Genomic DNA, 22,377 nt, shown 5'->3' with positions numbered 1-22,377 from the left:
ATATGGGCATAGACATTCCAAGACAAAAATTGTTACATAAGCATATTACCTTTTAAATAATCTAAAGGAAACATGTTGACTGAAACTAAGGCAGATTTGGAGCATCCAAGAAGCCACAAAAGTGGCTTGTATACAGCTGCAATTTTAAGACTAATTTCATAAAACCCTGAGAATTAATCAAACTTCTATTGTACAATGACTTAATTTTCAATTTCATGTCTTTTAAAATTATTTTTAAAAAATAATTTCAATTTTGTTTCAGATTTGGGGGGGCAAGTACAAATTTGTTACATGGATGTATTACGTGATGCTGAAGTTCGGAGTATGATTGATCCTGTCACCCAAGTAATAAGCATAGTACCCAATATTCAGTTTTTCAATCCTTTGCCCCCTCCCTCAATTTCATGTCTTGAAAGAAAAAGAAAACATGCACCCTGTAATTTATGTAATTTTTATAATTGTTACTTATAAAAATATATCCAAATTTAATTTCTACAAAATACCATTTTAATTGAATTACCAGCTAGTAGGTCTGCCGATGCTGATGAACTAGAAGCAGCCTGAGATGCAGGTTGGGGTTCAGAAGCACTACTTCCAAACGCATCTATCCATTGTGCAGCAGAAAAGTAAGAAAGCGTAAAAAGTAAGTACAGTAAAGAATTTAAGTATTATGTAGAGAAATGCAGTGACATGACAGTGTACAGTGTGCTTGTCTTTTGTGGGTGTGTGAAATGATCACATGAATTGAATTATGCTCCCACAGAGGTATTCTCTCAAAAAGAGTTCTAAAATATTAACAAGTAAAGGGAATTCTTTTTTTTTTTTTTTAAGAATAAAATTTTTGGACCAAACCCTGTCATCTGTCAAAACAGAAGCAAGGTTTTAAACTTTTTACCTAAAGGTATTAAAACAGAATTTTTCAATTTAAAATTATATTAAATGTTTAAAAAATTAATAGACTTAATTCAAGGAGCAGCAATATTATTTGTACCTACATGTCAAGGTTTAGTGTTTATTTGACACAAGTCTTGAGCTCCCAAATATCAGACACTGTAACATCTTTGTATTCCTCATGTACCCATCATGGAATGTCCACGATGCTTTAATGTACAGGAGGTACTCAACATGGGTTAAGCTTTCTAAGGATGGTATTTAAGTTCAAGAGTTAATTCAGTACATCTTTCTGCCCTCAGATAACGCATAAAGGCAGAGGGAAATATATTCAGTTTTAACTGGCTTGTTTTAATTTCTAAATTATTTATTAATAGGTCATGTTTATTTGGCTTTTAGGAACTTAGAGATGTTGATTTAGCCAACAGATCAGGATCACCAAAGAAGAACAGTAGAAGGAAATTCCAGTCAGGTAATTCTACATTAGGATGAACAAAAAGTTGAAAACATCAAGTGAAAAATTATGTGTTTTGTTAGGTCATGTACTGAAAATTATGATGTAATGATGAGGATGAAGATGATGATGGCAAAGAAATGAAAATGATCTTAAAAACTTAAGTTTACATTTAAGAGATAGAAGTTTATATAGCCTAAAGAAAAAATGATAAAATATAATAAAATAGATCTAAAAATTATTCTGAAGAAAAAAAGATTCCTAAGTGTTGATGGAGGAGAAATACGCACCCCCAAAAAGGTCTATGACACCTGAAGAATCCACCTTTGCTGGCGAGGCAGTGGTTGCAGGAGATGGTGCTGCAAATGCATCCACTGCAGTGAGGCACAGACAGGAAAAAGTGCATGTCACCCAAGGGAAAAGAAAACCATGAGCCTTGACAAATGGCATCTTGGGATTTCATGGTTCACTCCAGGCAGAAAGACTGTAGACAATCTTAACAGTTAAGGAAAAGCAAACGGATTTTAAAATACACACTCTCCAGAACAAAATAAAATTTGACTCCTTGAGGTCAGAAGTTTCAGTGTGAATAAAATTTTCACTAGCCTTAGATTTGAAATATTAACCCTCATCAGTTGATGATGGTACCAAGAGTGAGTTTTTCTTTTCCAATAAATTTTAAATTTAAAAGAACTCAAGAAAAACCCTCATGTCATATCCTTCTCTCCATGCATTACTCCCACAAGACATCTCTGAAGGCCTGACCTTGGCAAAGCACTCACCGGATAAGAGGTCAGCAGTGAGAGAACTCTCAGGCACAGGAGAGGCCCCTTGTGGTGGAGAGGAGAAAGCATCTTCCAAAAGTGAAACAAACCAAAACCAAGCAGAGGTAAGTAGTAGAAAGCTGAAATCAAAGTAAAAAATCTAACAAATGCATTATCACAGGTGAGTACTAAGAGCTTAATCAGGAAAACATCTAAGAAACTAAAGTGAAAAAAAAGGGTTGCTTTGGTTTTACCTGTACCAAACAGGTCTATGCTAGGAGCAGCATCTGGCTTAGGCGCTGCAGCAACTTCAGGAGCGGACTCAAATAAATCTAAGACCAAGAACACACATGCCTTTACTCAACTTGAACAATAAGCCTGACACAGCATCACTTTCTAGTCCTGAATTAGCACTTTGCAGAACTCTGAATTAAGCAGCAAATGGTTTCTAGAGAACCATTTAATTAAACAGTCTTCATGCAGTACATCTCAAGGACCAGAATTCAATCCACTAGACGGAAAGAAGTCGACAACAATAACAAAAAATTACCACCAAAGATATCTAGAGCAGGAGGAGCAGTGGTGGCGGTGGCAGCGGAGGTGGTGGTAGTGGTGGTGGCAGCGGCGGTGGCAGCAGTAGTGGCAGCAGCAGCAGCTGCAACGGCAGGAGCAGGAGAAGGAGCAGTTGCGGGAACCGGAGGGGCTGTGCTAGCTGTAGGGGTAACTACAGGAACACTGGTCTCAGGTGGCTTCATTGCAAAGAGGTCCAGCTCAGGTGCAGCCTCTGCACTACCTTCAGACGGGGCAAAGGGGTCTTTTGGAAAGGAAAGTGGAGACACACACAGCATCAGTAAGGAAAGAGACAAGAGACAGCGTCATAACTATGGCAAGAGACACCCTACACAGATATTTACACACTAGCTAGGTGTGAGGCTCCTTGGATTTAACTACTATCCTATTGGCAGGGGTTAGTGATTAGGATGTTTTTCTAAAGTAAAGGGGAAACTTAGTAGGTACCACAAGTTAGCAAACTAAAGCACTTTGCAAAGTGCTGTAAGATTAACCTACAGTCTAGGATCAGAGATTGCTATCCTTCAAATCTTCACTTAATTTGGTCAATCTGGTAGCTTTGAAAATCATTAAAACATGCCAATATATTTGAACTCAATGTTACAAAAGAGTACAATATAGCATTAGAAAAAAAAAACATTAAGACAGCATACTTGCACTGACAAAAATTGTCAATCTTAAGAAATTGTCAATTTTGATAAGTATGGACTTCATTGTCTTAATGTTTTAAATGCTGGCATTATTTATTCAGTTATGATGAATGACACTTTACACTCAGAAGAAAATAAAATTAGAAAAACATATGGCCACTTCTAACTATGGGGGTTTTACATTAGGACAGAAAAATAACAGACTGGCTAATGACTTTAAACCCACCATTTCCTGAACATGCATCAAGTGCTGCTGCTACAGGGGTTGGGGTAGCTGGTGCGGCGGCCCCTTCGGATGCTGCAGGGGCCTCCCCAGGAGAAGCTGCAAAGGCATCTTGGGTGCAGTTTTTAAAACAATAGAAATTAAAAGAATAAAAAGAGAAGAAAATATAGTAAAAGAACTAAGTTAAATTGTGAAGAAGGCTCCCTTATACAACATGAATTTTTAAAAACACATTTTTATGGCTCATGCACTGTTTGTGGTCACAAAACAATTATTCTTTGCACACCTTCATGTTAGTTAACATGCAAGTGATATAGTGTTGATACTGCTGAGGTCTAATAGGATCCAAAAGGTAATGAGATTCTCATTGTATAAGGGCTCTGAGAAGCATGTTTTATGTATCATTAGAAATGGATGTAAAAATTAAAAAAAATATATTTTTATTATGTAATTTAAGACATTAAACTTCCATGTCCAGGTAATACTGACTCACTGTGTTATTAAAATGTCCCTGTCTCATAGTTTCTAGCAAACATAATATTTTCTTTAATGCCAACAAAATTAAATATACAATGGCAATGTAAATAATTCTAGTTTTAAGACTTTTTATAATCTAGTACAGGCAAAATTACAGTGTTAACATGAAAGGTTTACTAAGCATTCCTAAGTGTTAAATCTTCACTATCCTTGAAAAGCATTTTCAAACATAACCAATAACTTATTTTAAAGACATAAAGAGATAAAAATAGGGTATGATACCATAATGCAATTACATTTTTCTAGTTATTCGAAAAATAATCTATTTTCAACAGATTAAAACTAGAGTTTCACATTTTAAGACTATAAGCATATTATTACTCATAGTAGAATATCATTAACATACAAGCAGCCGCAATTTATAAATCCCCAATTTACAAATGGCTGATGTGTACAAATGCTTCCCAGTGTGTTTCTACCAACAAACAATGTTAGCTAAGGTAAAAAGTCCTTGAGCTTGCATAGAGATACTATAGTTTCAAAAGTACAGAAGGAAGGAAGCCATGATAAGCATGACAGGCTTAGGATAAGAAAACCCTGGAGAGTGAGACCAGCACCCACCTAGAACCTGTCACTTACCTGCTAAACTTCCCATCCCCAAATACGTCTTCCGCAATATCTACCCATGTTTCCTGGAACACTGTTCCTTCAGTCATGAAAATAACTTATCATATATACTTGGGAAGTGCTATACAGTATATGCTCTTCCTTGGTGATTTACTTAGTATATTAGGCTCTAGGACATGCTACTGTCAAGATACTTGTTTCTTAGTTTGACCTGGCATGTCCCAAACGGAGTATGAAACACTCTCTAGTAATGCAGAGTTCTAGTTTTATGCAGAATAATAAACATTAAACTAGACACTTACTTGGGTTAAAAGGCCCTTTACCAAATCACAAATATCCCTAGAAGGGACAACAGGACATCAGTTGTTCATATCTTATGGATTAATCTGATCTGATTGTTCCTCTTGGTTATACTGAGGAAATATATGTTCAACTTATTTATTATTAGAGACAGAATCTTGCTCTGTTGCCCAGGCTGGAGTGCAGCAGCACTATCATAGCTCACTATAGCTTTGAACTACTAGGCTCAAGTGATCCTCTGGCCTCAGCCTCCTCAAGTACTGGGATTACAGGCCTAGGGCACTATGCCTGGCCACAAATATATGTTTTGAGTGTCAGGTCAGCTGAGAGGCCAAATTAATAAAACGAAAGAAAGAAGAATACATCAAGGGATAAGGTAGGCATACTTTCTAAATGCCATGTTAAGGATACTATACTTGAGGACTTAGGGCAACACACCCCCTAAGAGTGGGGCAGAAGAATATAAGAGAAGTATGAAGAGATTTTGGGAGGGCTGTAAATATTTTGCCATGAGTCAGGTTAGTTGTTTTCTTTTTTTTCATTCCTATAAAATTTGGAACCGAGGCCAATGATACTGCAAAGAGTAGAAACACATAGCAGTCATATACATTGCCATTATTAAATTTAATTTCTGTAGCCATCTTGTGATTTAGTTTCTGTCTCCATTCTGTAGATAACAGAACCAAAGCTCAAAGCATGTGTGTTCTCATCACAAACAATAAGTGAGGCAATGTATATATGTTGATTAGCTCAACTTAGCCATTCCACAATGTATACATACTTCAAAACATCATGTTGTACATTATATATATATATATATATATATATATACTTTTTCAATTAAAAATTATTATTTTTTAAAAGTCTGATGACTTGACTAAAGTTACACAGCAAGAAAATGGCAGAGTTAGGATTTGGCTCAGAGCTGTCTGACTGAGCTTTGTGTGTTTAGCCACTGTACTGCATTTTTTATGAAATATGCCTCATTCTACTATATTACTCCCTTCTTTATAATTGAATAAACATCAGTTACATTAGTGCCAGGGATCAAATAGATATTTATGGGCTGACCCCTTTAGGTTATCACTTATGTGTAAGGAGATAAAGCCCATATTGTTATAGCTACATCCTTAGAAGAGGGTTTTAAAAAATCCCCTTGTCAGCAAAATATCTCCTTTTAATGCTTCTCTTGTTACTTGAAACTAAGTATTATCAACTTAATTCATCTACACCTGTCAGAACTTTTCTTAAAGGTAGGAGCTGCAGCTGCTCCCACCCCCAGTTGTTTGAATCTTCCTAGCCCCAAAGGAGACATGAATGAGTGTCCAGATGGTACCAGGCCCAATCACTGTCTGACTGCAGCCACAAAAGGGACCTTGAGTGAGAATTGCCCAGCTGAGCTCAGTCAGCCACCAGAACTGTGAGAGAGAGAATTTGAATTTGTTAAAAAACAAATGAAACTTTTTTTAATATCTAGTTTTTTCATTATAAATGGCAGCATTATCTTTCCAGTATTGTAAACTAAAGCTATTTCCAGTTCAGTTCTCTTTTTCATGTTATTTGCAGTTAATTTCTACATTCTGTCAGTTTTTCAACCAGTGCTATTTCCTAGAAATGCATGCTCCTGCTGTTCGCTGTTCTTCAATTATGGACTCAGTCTAGGCCTTAACCCATAAACTGATCTGACTGCTGCAGACTAGTGTTTTTTTCCCTTCTAGCACTCTAAGAAAGAATTTTCCTCTCAAACTTTTTATCATGTGACTACCTCTCTCATGAGAACTGTTGTTTCCCCCAGCCTGACCTTTTCTCCCCATCTACTTTGGGCACAGAAGCCATCTTAAATCACACACTCAGCACAAAGGTTCCAATTGTTCTCAACAGCCCAAATGTCACATTCTGGTTCCTCTTTGTCCCCAAAGGTTCCAGGTTATACGGCTCTTACATGAAATCTAGTTGGAAGTGTTTAAGTATTGGTTTTAAGGAAGGTTGGTGAACTTAGTTTTTTGACCAACATATACCCAATGTGATCAGGGTTTTGAGGTAAGTTCTTTGGTTTTCCAGCCAACTGGTTTAATGTTTGCAGACTACTAACCTCATGAAGGTTTGCTCACAAATTGACACAGCTGATTGAAAGAGTATCCTTGGTGTGCAGAGGAATTAGCATCAATTTAGCATTCTAGTGTTTAGAGAAATCCTGTGTTCTTCAAATCAATGTGCTATTGTTGGTAAAATTTGCATCAATATAAAATAGGTTATTTTTAAGGATTTTATCTTTTATTTTTGTCAATATTTATAAATTTTGCTAAATTTTTAAAGCATAACACTGCCTTGCAATCCTGTTCTGCATGATCATAAAAAGATCTCATTTCTTAAAAGTTCACTTTAAAAAATGAAGCATTTAATAAATGTAATGTACTGACAAAAATTTTTTAATGACTTACATGAACTACTTACATTGAAAGGACTAAAACATTATTTGTGTATCAATCAGAATATTTCTTTTTAAAAAATAACAGAAATTTATTATTTTCAAAATTTATAATTTAAATGTAGTACTAAAATACATTAACAGTTTTAATATTTCATAGAGATGAAACTAAATAGCCATCTTTCTGAAATTAAAATCTATTAAGCTTTCTTTCTAAAGAAATCTACTTAGTTGCTATATATATTGCATAGGACCTCAAAAAGGCATGTTTTAAAGTTGTAAAGTTATGCTGTGTTAAACAAAACATAACTGTTTTTCTGATTATCCTAGAGTTCTACTACTTGTCAATTGTAGAGAGACAAAGTATTTAAAAAATGGTCACACAAAATGGCCAAAGAGATTTTAGCTTAGGTTTTTATTAAAAATTAAATCTCTGAATAATTTCTTAAAAACCAATGAAGGGCATGAAAGAAATTACAGAAAATCACTGAAAATCACAAAACAGATAATGACATATATAGACTCCCGAACATAAAGGATGGAGATTTTATAGCTATCAGAAGCCAGGAGACAGTTTATAGAATTATACAGATCAATAGAATAATTATGATGTGATTTTCAGATGTAATTGTCATTGTACACTCATTTATCAGCTAGATGACTGGAAAGGATATTGATAAAATCACAAGAACAGTCTCATTCTTTGGCAGTAAGTTACATGATTCTCTGCAGTACTCCTCCTTTAAGCTTATATTTAAAGCTATAAAGAATGCCATCATGAAAATTTTCTAAACATACAGGTTTTTCTACTTGATGAATATAGTCAAAGCAGAAACAAATGAAACAAAAACAGCATAATGGTGCAAAGAATATTTCAAAGAAATATCTTAGTCTCTGTTATTCTAGAGGGCTATGCAGGAAGTAAGATAGACTTGATTGATTTCTTTGAGGTAATCAGCTCCTCATAAGTGGACTGAAAACAAAAATCTAAACAGCTAAGGCGTAGAAATGTTTCAGCACAAAATTATTATGCATCCTGTCCATATTTTCCTAACATTTTTTTTTCTGTTAAGATAAGCCTATGAGAAACTACCCATAGCCACACCAATAACAGAAGGTGGGGGAAGGATAAATTTTAAATTAAAACATTTATTATTAAGTGTATTATCTATTATTATTATGGAACTTTCAAGCTAGAAGGACCTTAGAGATCTTCTAGACCAAGTTTCCAATTGTATAGATGGGAGAACTGAGGCCAAAGGAGGTCAAGAGGCTTACCTTAAGTCAGGCCTAAACAACTTTGACAAACTCTACTTCCCACCTGATTTAGATTTGTGGAAGGAAGAGGAAGTTGATTTTATAAATGTAAGCTAAAATTAAAATTTTTGGTTTCAAAGGATATAGGGGCATAAATGAAAACCTACCCTCTATAGTGGGTGACTCTTTTTAATTTAATTTTATTTTTGAGACAGGGCCTTGCTCTGTCACTCAGGGTAAATTGCAATGGCATGATCATGGCTCACCATAACCTCCACCTCCTGGGCTCAAGCAATCCTTCTGCCTCAGCCTCCCAAGTAGCGGGGACTACAGGTGTGCACCACCACAACTGGCTAGTTTTTAATTATTTTGCAGAGACAGGGTCTCATTATATTGCCCAGGTTGGTCTCAAACTCCTGAGCTCAAGCAATTCTTCCATCTTGGCCTCCCAAAGTACTAGTATTACAGATGTGAGCCACTGCGCCAGACCATGGGTGACTCTTTACTCAAGGGTCTGCAATCCTTTCTCTCCTACTCTTTTACAAACAGATTTCTCCTGTAATAGGAATGACAGTACAGCAAGGCAGCAGAAAATGTCTTTTGTGTAGCAGTGGCAACAACGATGTGTCTAGTGGACTGCTCCTTGTCTTGGATGATGTTGGCCAACCTTAGAGACTGGAGCATGGCATGTAGCAGAGTGGTAGGTGACAGTGTGTTAAATGTATTTTTCCAGGGGTACATATTGATTACACCAAAGCCTGCCAAATCTCTCCTGCTCTCACCATTTTCTTCCCCCAATTTCTTTACCATATTCTCAAAATGCCCTGGGAAAGATGTTATATGGTAATGAAGATATACAAAACTATAATGACTATAACATCACTTGATGTATGTGTTTGATGTAAGAACTTCTTTAGGTGTGGACATTAGCACCACACAGATGGGGATACATATATGAATAAACCAGCTTCACATGGCTCCTCAGGTCCGGGCATATTATACTGGCAGAGTCCAAGATATTTTAGTGGGTCAGAATTTACATTTCCATGGAAAGCATATTTTTAGACAATCATTTCAAAGACTGACTTAAATCTGTTTTCAATCAGCCTTTCAGGTGCTACTTCAGATGTTTTCTCAGAGTTCCAAAAACCAAAGATGATCCAAGTTTTTATTTGGACAGAGCAAGCTTAAAGCTCTAAAAACAAGCACATCCCTAAACTCTCTTCAGAGGCTTCCAAACCTGAATTACTCTTATTTTTTGCCCTAAATATTAAGAAATAACTTAGGCCAGTATTGCTCCTCCTACATTCCCCAAATATTCTCTGGGCTAGTTCTAATCTGGCCAAAAAGCTAAATAAACCTAAAGGTGACAGAGAGCTCTGGTACCACTTTTACTCAGACACTGGAGAGCAGGAACATAAAGGCAGGAGTTCTGAAGGTAGCAACATGAATTCTAATGTTAAAAAACCTGAAAATCAAATAGGCCAGATACATTGCAATCTCTGCTATAAAATTATTAAAATTAAGTGAAGAGAAAGTTGATGAATTAAGTGAAGATAAATATACATGAATAAACATTGAAAAAGTACCTAAACACTCTGACATGCTGTTACATAACGTAAAAAAATTTAAAGACCTTAACTCCCAAGTAATTTTAGCAATCCTGAAAGGAACATGAAAATAGCGGCGAGACTAACTAACCTCCAAAGAGATCCACTTCAGCAGTGACAGCAGTAACAGTTGTAGTAGTGGAGGCAGAAGCTGAGGCAGTTGCAATTTCAGCAGTTGTAGTAGGAGGGGTAGGTTCTGGTGCAAATGGATCTGAAATCTGTGCTTCAGAGGGAACAGAGGAAAGTGCAGCCAAAGAATCTATATTTCACCAGAGACAGACAGCAAATGGAGAGAAGAAAAGCAGAGGACAAAAGATATACCAGACTCCAAATGATCAAAATGAGGACAGTTGTTACACACAGAGTCTGTCAAAATGAAAGTTTAAAAACAAAGCTTTACTCACCCTCTCCCAAAAGGTCTATTGATGTCCATTGCATGGAAGCATATGAATAAATAAGAGCTAAAGTTGAAACATGCAACCATACCAATGTCCAAGCCAGATAAGGCACTAACTAAAAAAACCTTAGCTTTATGTGTCTTTTACACCATTTGTCATTAAAAACATAAATATGCTACCTATTATCATGGAACTTTCAAGCTAGATGGGACCTAGAGATCCTCTGGACCAAGTTTCACCTATAGACATGTACCCCAGATTTTATTAACAAGCAAATGGGTCACAAAACTACTTGTGCTATAGCTAACCTTATACATGAAGATATCAAAGTCATACGATCACATAATATTGATGAGTTTTCAAATACATGTTGGTAAATAATTTAAATTCTAATAAATTCTGGCAGTAATCCCATATTTCTCAAAAAAGTAGAAATTTCACTTTAAGCATATATAAAAAGAAACTGTTTTCCCATGTTTAAAATACACAGACACACAACACACACTTATTTGTGCTTCTGCAATATGAATTTACCATGAAAAAAATAAAAATAAAACACTCTATTATGGAGCCAAAGATGAGGATTTAAAAAATCCTCTGTATTCTTTCAGCCGATTGGGTTCATCGCCAGCCTGTAGAAATGCCAAATCTTACATGCACAATTTAAATTAAATTTACTAAAATGAATTTGCTAAAATTTGGTTGCTTTACACCAACAGGAAGAAAACGCTATCATTACAATATGTCCCCTGAAATAAAAATGTGTGATAGTACCGATAACCTCCAAGAAAAATTTACAGACATCTGAAATGGCTATGGTCCTTGGAAATGAGACCATCCAATTAGGCTTATAGACTTTTAGAGTTTATAATTTACTGCCTAGTTATACAGAATTCAAATATGCTTCAATAATAGAAGTGGCTTGATCTTATCAAACAAGATTGAGAAAACAATTTTTTTTTTTTTGCTTAGTCAAATGAACGAACACATATCTGTTACAATTTAGCATCACCTTTAACCATGACTGGGTATCTACTGGACAAATTATAGAAGTTTATTTCAATTTCTTAAAGTCTTAAAATTTTTTATTTTATTTATTTTTTATTATTATTATACTTTAAGTTCTAGGGTACATGTGCATAACGTGCAGGTTTGTTACATATGTATACTTGTGCCATGTTGCTGTGCTGCACCCATCAACTCGTCAGCACCCATCAACTCGTCATTTACATCAGGTATAACTCCCAATGCAATCCCTCCCCTCTCCCCCCTCCCCCCTCCCCATGATAGGCCCCATTGTGTGATGTTCCCCTTCGCGAGTCCAAGTGATCTCATTGTTCAGTTCCCACCTATGAGTGAGAACATGCGGTGTTTGGTTTTCTGTTCTTGTGATAGTTTGCTAAGAACGATGGTTTCCAGCTGCATCCATGTCCCTACAAAGGACACAAACTCATCCATTTTTGTGGCTGCATAGTATTCTGTGGTGTATATGTGCCACATTTTCTTAATCCAATCTGTCACTGATGGACATTTGGGTTGATTCCAAGTCTTTGCTATTGTGAATAGTGCCGCAATAAACATACGTGTGCATGTGTCTTTATAGCAGCATGATTTATAATCCTTTGGGTATATACACAGTAATGGGATGGCTGGGTCATATGGTACATCTAGTTCTAGATTCTTGAGGAATCGCCATACTGTTTTCCATAATGGTTGAACTAGTTTACAATTCCACCAACAGTGTAAAAGTGTTCCTATTTCTCCACATCCTCTCCAGCACCTGTTGTTTCCTGACTTTTTAATGATCGCCATTCTAACTGGTATGAGATGGTATCTCATTGTGGTTTTGATTTGCATTTCTCTGATGGCCAGTGATGATGAGCATTTTTTCATGTGTCTGTTGGCTGTATGAATGTCTTCTTTTGAGAAATGTCTGTTCATATCCTTTGCCCACTTTTTGATGGGGCTGTTTGTTTTTTTCTTGTAAATTTGTTTGAGTTCTTTGTAGGTTCTGGATATTAGCCCTTTGTCAGATGAGAAGATTGCAAAAATTTTCTCCCATTCTGTAGGTTGCCTGTTCACTCTGATGGTAGTTTCTTTTGCTGTGCAGAAGCTCTTTAGTTTAATGAGACCCCATTTGTCAATTTTGGCTTTTGCTGCCGTTGCTTTTGGTGTTTTAGACATGAAGTCTTTGCCCATGCCTATGTCCTGAATGGTACTACCTACGTTTTCCTCTAGGGTTCTTATGGTATTAGGTCTAACATTTAAGTCTCTAATCCATCTTGAATTTTCGTATAAGGAGTAAGGAAAGGATCCAGTTTCAGCTTTCTACTTATGGCTAGCCAATTTTCCCAGCACCATTTATTAAATAGGGAATCCTTTCCCCATTTCTTGTTTTTCTCAGGTTTATCAAAGATCAGATGGCTGTAGATGTGTGGTATTATTTCTGAGGACTCTGTTCTGTTCCATTGGTCTATATCTCTGTTTTGGTACCAGTACCATGCTGTTTTGGTTACTGTAGCCTTGTAGTATAGTTTGAAGTCAGGTAGTGTGATGCCTCCAGCTTTGTTCTTTTGACTTAGGATTGTCTTGGAGATGCGGGCTCTTTTTTGGTTCCATATGAACTTTAAAGCAGTTTTTTCCAATTCTGTGAAGAAACTCATTGGTAGCTTGATGGGGATGGCATTGAATCTATAAATAACCTTGGGCAGTATGGCCATTTTCACGATATTGATTCTTCCTATCCATGAGCATGGTATGTTCTTCCATTTGTTTGTGTCCTCTTTTATTTCACTGAGCAGTGGTTTGTAGTTCTCCTTGAAGAGGTCCTTTACATCCCTTGTAAGTTGGATTCCTAGGTATTTTATTCTCTTTGAAGCAATTGTGAATGGGAGTTCATTCATGATTTGGCTCTCTGTTTGTCTGTTACTGGTGTATTAGAATGCTTGTGATTTTTGCACATTAATTTTGTATCCTGAGACTTTGCTGAAGTTGCTTATCAGCTTAAGGAGATTTTGGGCTGAGACAATGGGATTTTCTAAATATATAATCATGTCATCTGCAAACAGGGACAATTTGACTTCTTCTTTTCCTAACTGAATACCCTTTCTTTCTTTCTCTTGCCTGATTGCCCTAGCCAGAACTTCCAACACTATGTTGAATAGGAGTGGGGAGAGAGGGCATCCCTGTCTTGTGCCAGTTTTCAAAGGGAATTTTTCCAGTTTTTGCCCATTCAGTATGATATTGGCTGTGGGTTTGTCATAAATAGCTCTTATTATTTTGAGGTACGTTCCATCAATACCGAATTTATTGAGAGTTTTTAGCATGAAGGGCTGTTGAATTTTGTCAAAAGCCTTTTCTGCATCTATTGAGATGATCATGTGGTTCTTGTCTTTGGTTCTGTTTATATGCTGGATTATGTTTATTGATTTGCGAATGTTGAACCAGCCTTGCATCCCAGGGATGAAGCCCACTTGATCATGGTGGATAAGCTTTTTGATGTGTTGCTGAATCCGGTTTGCCAGTATTTTATTGAGGATTTTTGCATCGATGTTCATCAGGGATATTGGTCTAAAATTCTTTTTGTTGTGTCTCTGCCAGGCTTTGGTATCAGGATGATGTTGGCCTCATAAAATGAGTTAGGGAGGATTCCCTCTTTTTCTATTGATTGGAATAGTTTCAGAAGGAATGGTACCAGCTCCTCCTTGTACCTCTGGTAGAATTCAGCTGTGAATCCATCTGGTCCTGGACTTTTTTTGGTTGGTAGGCTATTAATTATTGCCTCAATTTCAGAGCCTGCTATTGGTCTATTCAGGGATTCAACTTCTTACTGGTTTAGTCTTGGAAGAGTGTAAGTGTCCAGGAAATTATCCATTTCTTCTAGATTTTCCAGTTTATTTGCATAGAGGTGTTTATAGTATTCTCTGATGGTAGTTTGTATTTCTGTGGGGTTGGTGGTGATATCCCCTTTATCTTTTTTTATTGCATCTATTTGATTCTTCTCTCTTTTCTTCTTTATTAGTCTTGCTAGCGGTCTGTCAATTTTGTTGATTTTTTCAAAAAACCAACTCCTGGATTCATTGATTTTTTGGAGAGTTTTTTGTGTCTCTATCTCCTTCAGTTCTGCTCTGATCTTAGTTATTTCTTGCCTTCTGCTAGCTTTTGAATGTGTTTGCTCTTGCTTCTTTAGTTCTTTTAATTGTGATGTTAGAGTGTCAATTTTAGATCTTTCCTGCTTTCTCTTGTGGGCATTTAGTGCTATAAATTTCCCTCTACACACTGCTTTAAATGTGTCCCAGAGATTCTGGTATGTTGTATCTTTGTTCTCATTGGTTTCAAAGAACATCTTTATTTCTGCCTTCATTTCGTTATGTACCCAGTAGTCATTCAGGAGCAGGTTGTTCAGTTTCCATGTAGTTGAGCGGTTTTGATTGAGTTTCTTAGTCCTGAGTTCTAGTTTGATTGCACTGTGGTCTGAGAGACAGTTTGTTATAATTTCTGTTCTTGTACATTTGCTGAGGAGTGCTTTACTTCCAATTACGTGGTCAATTTTGGAGTAAGTACGATGTGGTGCTGAGAAGAATGTATATTCTGTTGATTTGGGGTGGAGAGTTCTATAGATGTCTATTAGGTCTGCTTGCTGCAGAGATGAGTTCAATTCCTGGATATCCTTGTTAACTTTCTGTCTCGTTGATCTGTCTAATGTTGACAGTGGAGTGTTGAAGTCTCCCATTATTATTGTATGGGAGTCTAAGTCTCTTTGTAAGTCTCTAAGGACTTGCTTTATGAATCTGGGTGCTCCTGTATTGGGTGCATATATATTTAGGATAGTTAGCTCTTCCTGTTGAATTGATCCTTTTACCATTATGTAATGGCCTTCTTTGTCTCTTTTGGTCTTTGATGGTTTAAAGTCTGTTTTATCAGAGACTAGTATTGCAACCCTTGCTTTTTTTTGTTCTCCATTTGCTTGGTAGATCTTCCTCCATCCCTTTATTTTGAGCCTATATATGTCTCTGCGTGTGAGATGGGTCTCCTGAATACAGCAGACTGATGGGTCTTGACTCTTTATCCAGTTTGCCAGTCTGTGTCTTTTAATTGGAGCATTTAGTCCATTTACATTTAAGGTTAATATTGTTATGTGTGAACTTGATCCTGCCATTGTGATATTAACTGGTTATTTTGCTCATTAGTTGATGCAGTTTCTTCCTAGCCTCAATGGTCTTTACATTTTGGCATGGTTTTGCAATGGCTGGTACCAGTTGTTCCTTTGCATGTTTAGTGCTTCCTTCAGGGTCTCTTGTAAGGCAGGCCTAGTGGTGACAAAATCTCTAAGCATTTGCTTATCTGTAAAGGATTTTATTTCTCCTTCACTTATGAAACTTAGTTTGGCTGGATATGAAATTCTGGGTTGAAAATTCTTTTCTTTAGGAATGTTGAATATTGGCCCCCACTCTCTTCTGGCTTGGAGAGTTTCTGCCGAGATATCTGCTGTTAGTCTGATGGGCTTCCCTTTGTGGGTAACCCGACCTTTCTCTCTGGCTGCCCTTAAGATTTTTTCCTTCATTTCTACTTTGGTGAATCCGGCAATTATGTGTCTTGGAGTTGCTCTTCTTGAGGAGTATCTTTGTGGTGTTCTCTGTATTTCCTGGATTTGAATGTTGGCCTGCCCTACTAGGTTGGGGAAGTTCTCCTGGATGATATCCTGAAGAGTGTTTTCCAACTTGGTTCCATTTTCCCCCTCACTTTCAGGAACCCCAATCAGACGTAGATTTGGTCTTTTTACATAATCCCATACTTCTTGCAGGCTTTGTTCATTTCTTTTTCTTCTTTTTTATTTTGGTTTCTCTTCTCGCTTCATTTCGTTCATTTGATCCTCAAACGCTGATACTCTTTCTTCCAGTTGATCGAGTTGGTTACTGAAGCTTGTGCATTTGTCACGTATTTCTCGTGTCATGGTTTTCATCTCTTTCATTTCGTTGATGACCTTCTCTGCATTAATTACTGTAGCCATCAATTCTTCCACTTTTTTTTCAAGATTTTTAGTTTCTTTGTGCTGGGTACGTAATTCCTCCTTTAGCTCTGAGAAGTTTGATGGACTGAAGCCTTCTTCTCTCATCTTGTCAAAGTCATTCTCCGTCAAGCTTTGATCCGTTGCTGGCGATGAGCTGCGCTCCTTTGCCGGGGGAGATGCGCTCTTAGTTTTTGAATTTCCAGCTTTTCTGTCCTGCTTTTTCCCCATCTTTGTGGTTTTATCTGCCGCTGGTCTTTGATGATGATGGTGACGTACTGATGGGGTTTTGGTGTAGGTGTCCTTCCTGTTTGATAGTTTTCCTTCTAATAGTCAGGACCCTCAGCTGTAGGTCTGTTGGAGATTGCTTGAGGTCCACTCCAGACCCCGTTTGCCTGGGTGTCAGCAGCAGAGGCTGCAGAAGATAGAATACTGCTGAACAGCGAGTGTATCTGTCTGATTCTTGCTTTGGAGGCTTCCTCTCAGGGGTGTACTCCACCCTGTGAGGTGTGGGGTGTCAGACTGCCCCTAGTGGGGGATGTCTCCCAGTTAGGCTACTCAGGGGTCAGGGACCCACTTGAGCAGGCAGTCTGTCCCTTCTCAGATCTCAACCTCTGTGTTGGGAGATCCACTGCTCTCTTCAAAGCTGTCAGACAGAGTCGTTTGCGTCTGCAAAGGTTTCTGCTGCTTTTGTTGTTGACTGTGCCCTGTCCCCAGAGGTGGAGTCTACAGAGACAGGCAGGTTTCCTTGAGCTGCTGTGAGCTCCACCCAGTTCGAGCTTCCCAGTGGCTTTGTTTACCTACTGAAGCCTCAGCAATGGCGGGCGCCCCTCCCCTAGCCTCGCTGCTGCCTTGCCGCGATATCGCAGACTGCTGTGCTAGCAATGAGGGAGGCTCCGTGGGCGTGGGACCCTCCCGGCCAGGTGTGGGATATAATCTCCTGGTGTGCCTGTTTGCTTAAAGCGCAGTATTGGGGTGGGTGTTACCCGATTTTCCAGGTGTTGTGTGTCTCAGTTCCCCTGGCTTGGAAAAGGGATTCCCTTTCCCCTTGCGCTTCCCAGGTGAGTCGATGCCTCGCCCTGCTTCAGCTCTCGCTGGTCGGGCTGCAGCAGCTGACCAGCACCGATTGTCTGGCACTCCCTAGTGAGATGAACCCAGTACCTCAGTTGAAAATGCAGAAATCACTGGTCTTTTGTGTCGCTCGTGCTGGGAGTTGGAGACTGGAGCTGTTCCTATTCGGCCATCTTGCTCCGCCCCCAAGTCTTACAATTTTTACTATGTTGCTTAGAAATTAGAGAATTTCTTTATTAGCATTTCCCCGCAAAGCTGACTTTTCTATTGCTATGAAATGTTGCAGTTGTAGATGTTTTGTTGAGGCAAAAGTGCTGTCTAATCATCAAAAGATGAACACCAGGCCCTATAAGGTGCCTTTGTACTAATTATAAAAACATACTCCCTGGGGCAAGGGGAGGGAAAGCATTAGGACAAATACCTAATGCATGCAGGGCTTAAAACCTAGATGACGGGTTGATAGGTGCAGCAAACCACCATGGCACATGTATATCTATGTAACAAACACTCTGCACATGTATCCCAGAACCTAAAGTTAAAAAAAAAAGAAATAAAAAAATTTACATGGTTTTCACATATTTATCATTTTAAACAGGTTAAAGATGGTACCTTTCTTGTGTAAGTGTAGTGATGACCAGCATAGTACTTGTCACAGAAGGAGCACTCAATCAATACTAGCTTTCATTGTAACTTGAGAACTATCTTAGTATTTATTTTAAAACAAATCTTATGTGTTTACCAAAAAAACTTTAACCTTATATAGTCATTTAAAATAATTGAAAAAAGCATAAAAATATGCTTTAAAAATCAAACTACTATGGAAACTGCTTTACCCCAAATTTTGGCCCATAGCTTACCTATTGGGACAACTGATGTTTAGCCATGTGAACAGGCCCCATTTTGTCAGAAATATAATGTGGATCCAACTGCCTTTTTGGTTTTTTTTTTTTTTTTCTTTTTTTTGAGAAAGGATCTTACTACGTTGCTCAGGCTGGACTCTCAACTACTAGGCTTAAGTGAGATTCTCATCTCAGCCTCCTCAGAAGCTACATGCATGAGCCACTGTACCCAGTTTTTTAAATCCAACTGTCTTTGGTAAACCAGTGAGTTTGTTTTACTGTCTTATGGTTAAAATTTGAAAATAAAATAAAAGCTATATTCTAAAATAAAAGCTATAATATCTTAAAAAGAAAAAACAGGTACTCCCTGTAGTGAGACAGATTAGAAAAAGTAAAGCATCTCTTTCTCAAGGATAATGAGAAAGGCTCACAGCGTGGCTACAGAGTTCTGGCTGGATTTCAGTCTCCTTGCCCTGCCTTTGAGCAATGCACGATCTACATGTCCATATAGTACAGCCCTGGCTAAAACCATACTGCTCTGCTTTCTCTTTTTATGTCTAATGATATTTTAATGTTTCAATCATCAATAGTTATATATTTCTAACTAGTAAAGGCTAAAATGTATACTAATGAAATTGGTTATTACAATCAATTCCTTACAATATTATGTGTCTTAGCAAAAAGTACTTAGAGATGAATATGAATAAAAATGTTATACTGCAATTCAACAAAATTTCACCTTTTATTTTTATTTTTTTCTTTATTTGGCATTCTTCTTTTGGTGTCAAAATTTTTTTTAAAAAGATAAAAATTATCTTCAGTTTCATGCCAGGGAATATGGAAAAGGGACTAGTTTAAGTTTCACTGTTTATTCATTAAACTTCTAACAAAGACAATAAGGTCATGAAAATAAATTATTAGCAAATTAAAATAATCAATGATGAAGCTCAGAATAAAAACATGAGTAAAAAAGAATGCCCTTATAAACCTCTTCAGCAATACTTTCCTTTACCAAATGAAATTTAATAAAGTTAAATAAAGCTGAAAGAACAATTTCATCTTAAAAATTGATAGCTGTAGCCTTAGGAGTTGAACATTTCAATATAGGGTAAGGTTTATATATTTAAAACAGAAATATGCCAACATTTTAAATATTCTTATTTATAGTTAGCAACATTATTTCAGAACTGGTTATCTTTCTCTTATTTCTGTCACCAAAATAACTTGGAAATGAGATCAAGAGATTACAGATAGGGCTTTTGATGTTATACTGACACACTGTTTAACAAGACCACCAAAGGATATTTAATTATTTAGAGAAATATAACTTATTTGACTTAGTCATTATTGCGCATTAAAGGCTCTGATTCTGCAATGTTAAGTTGTTACAGATCTTGTCTGCTAGTGATGCAAATAATCTCTGTATAGGAGAAAAGATAACCTCAAGGCTATGGTTTTTATTACCCGATAGAACATTAACAGCTTTCTATCTAACCTAGCCATCTTATTCTAACATTCCTTTTAAAATACCTATAAATACTCAGTTCCTCAAAATGTTCTTTGAGACAGCTTTATCGTCTTACTGGTTCCCCATTAGTGAGTTACTAAGTCTTTTATTTGTGTTGCTTCTATAGTTGTACAAGGCATGTCTTAAACTTTTTGAAAATTTTATTCTGATAGTTTGGTGCATCCATTAAAACCAATTCTTTGCAGCTTTGAGCATTATGAAGCAATCACTTTAATTTTTATATTAATATTAAATGTTTTGAATCAAATATTTGTAAAAGGCTGATTTTTTTTCCTGAGATCCATAAATAAAATGGGAATCAAGTGCTTAGATGTGATTCCTTTCAGTCAATCAGTTTAGGTATGGATTTTTTCTGGTACAAATAAGAATCTGTAAAAAGATTTCAACTGTATGAAGCCAAATACAATGTGAATAAAATCAATTCAGGCCTAAAAGAATCCAGGAAGGAGGCTACACCTGACCAAACCAAATTAGAAATGCTACCTTTGAGTAACCATAAATTAAGGGAAATACTCAATCCTCTAAGGCCTGAGTCTCTAGACAACAATTACTAAAAATAATCAGAATTTTAGAGTAGTAATAAAAAAGAACAACAAAAAACCCACAAAACTTCCTTGTTGCAATTGTTAAAATTAAAACTATATGACTTTTGAATACTCTCACTGTATTATAGGCACTTTCTCTGTCTCTCTCTCAATATATATTTCAATAAATAAATGCCATTCTTAGCATTTTCCCTCCAAGTTTCTAATACCATTTTGGATAATCAAAAGGTAAATATTAACAATTAGAGCCTAAGTAAAAACAATGAAATAAAATGAATAGAGAAATGGCAAGGCTGTCTGGTTTCACTCACCTCCCCATGCAGTGGCTCCTCCAGCAGGTGGTGGTGGTGCTGGTGCTGCGGCAGCTGCTGCCCCTCCAGAGGAAAAGTCTGGCTGGAGGTCCAGAAGATCACTAGATGGTTTAGAAGTGCTAAAAGGAAAATAAAACATTAAAAACAGATTTTAAAATTTTATAACATAAAGGTGTTTTTGAATAAAGACATGCAGAAATCATCAAAGATTTTAGGTATTTTAAATGCAATAAAAGAATAATAATTTGGAAAGTATAGAGATATAGTATATACCAAGAGTTGGCAAACTACTTTTGTCAAGGGAAAGATGGCAAGTATTTTAGACTTTGAGGGCCAGTTGGTTTCTATCATTATTTGACTCTGCTATTGTAGAATGAGATTAAGACATAGACAATACATAAACAAATCAACAGGTCTTTATTCAAATAAAATTTTATTTACAAAAACAGAGAGTGGGCTGGACTTGATCTATGTGAAGTATCCTATAGGGAAATCAAAATCATAACCTTGAGGTTATTTTTTCTCTATTTCCCAAAATCTTTTGTATAGAAAAAAATTCATGTCTTGAGAAGAATTTATTTATAAACCAAAGGACACTAAAGAGAATTATTAACCACTAATTTATCTTTTTCCTACATTAGACTATAATATATCAATGTTTTGTTGAGGCAAAAGTGATGTCTAATCATCAAAAGATGAACATCAGGCCCTATAAGGTGCCTTTGTACTAATTATAAAAACATACTCCCTGGGGCAAGGGAAGGGAAAGCATTAGGACAAATGTAAGAGGACTCACCTAAAACGACTACTGCATTTTTTATTTTTACTCAGTTGAGGCTGTGCTTTTCAAAGCTTCTCTGTCTGTAGAAGTTCCAAGGAGCAGCCTTACTATTCAAAGTATAGACCTCAAAGCAGCAGCATCCTGGGACGTTGTTATAAATGCAAAATCTCAGGCATACCCTGTATCTACTACCTCAGAATCTTCATTTTAATCAGATGCCAAAGCAATTAACATGTACATTCAGATTTGAGGAGAACTGGCTTAAAGGTTACCAGGCCAGATGCGAAGCCATCAGGGTCCCAGGTTCCCTACCTGCCTTCACAAACAGCAGTTTCATCTTTATCTTTTTTTACATATTAGATTTCCAAGTAATATTCTTTTGAAGAAAGGATTCTGCTGCTTTTAAAAAGTAGTTTCAAAACCACTGAAAGCATTGCTTAGTTTTGATGTCCATTTCATAAATACAACTGGATTAAATAACAGGAAAGGAATACATATTTATTATTAATATATTAAAGCTTTTATAAGAAGCAATTTATATTAGAACAGTAACAGAAAGGACTTGGTTATACCAAGCTTGCTATTATAAAATGCAGAACTAAGCAAGTAGAGAGTAAAGCATGGGTTAACATGGGTACAGTACTTG

General features: G+C 36.7%; 1 protein-coding gene across 31 annotated transcripts in view; it reads right to left on the bottom strand.

Annotated features, from left to right (window-relative positions):
• The window catches only part of SNAP91 (synaptosome associated protein 91), a 166,195-nt gene that overhangs the window by 37,456 nt on the left and 106,362 nt on the right, over nt 1–22,377 (bottom strand). For 8 of the 31 annotated variants that reach the window (XM_077998352.1, XM_077998360.1, XM_077998354.1 and 5 more), the window contains 9 exon segments: nt 20,951–21,069; nt 10,656–10,670; nt 10,343–10,510; nt 3,556–3,663; nt 2,660–2,923; nt 2,364–2,441; nt 2,128–2,199; nt 1,636–1,719; nt 521–604 (listed from right to left, as the gene is read on the bottom strand). In XM_077998352.1, coding sequence (XP_077854478.1) covers nt 521–604; nt 1,636–1,719; nt 2,128–2,199; nt 2,364–2,441; nt 2,660–2,923; nt 3,556–3,663; nt 10,343–10,510; nt 10,656–10,670; nt 20,951–21,069 — 992 coding nt within the window. 31 annotated transcript variants of the gene reach the window in all.

This window comes from Macaca mulatta, chromosome 4 (genome assembly GCF_049350105.2).
Source record: "Macaca mulatta isolate MMU2019108-1 chromosome 4, T2T-MMU8v2.0, whole genome shotgun sequence".
In the NCBI taxonomy this organism is placed as follows: domain Eukaryota; kingdom Metazoa; phylum Chordata; class Mammalia; order Primates; family Cercopithecidae; genus Macaca; species Macaca mulatta.
Note: the sequence above shows the minus strand (reverse complement) of the source record. Positions and strands in the feature narration are given on the sequence as shown.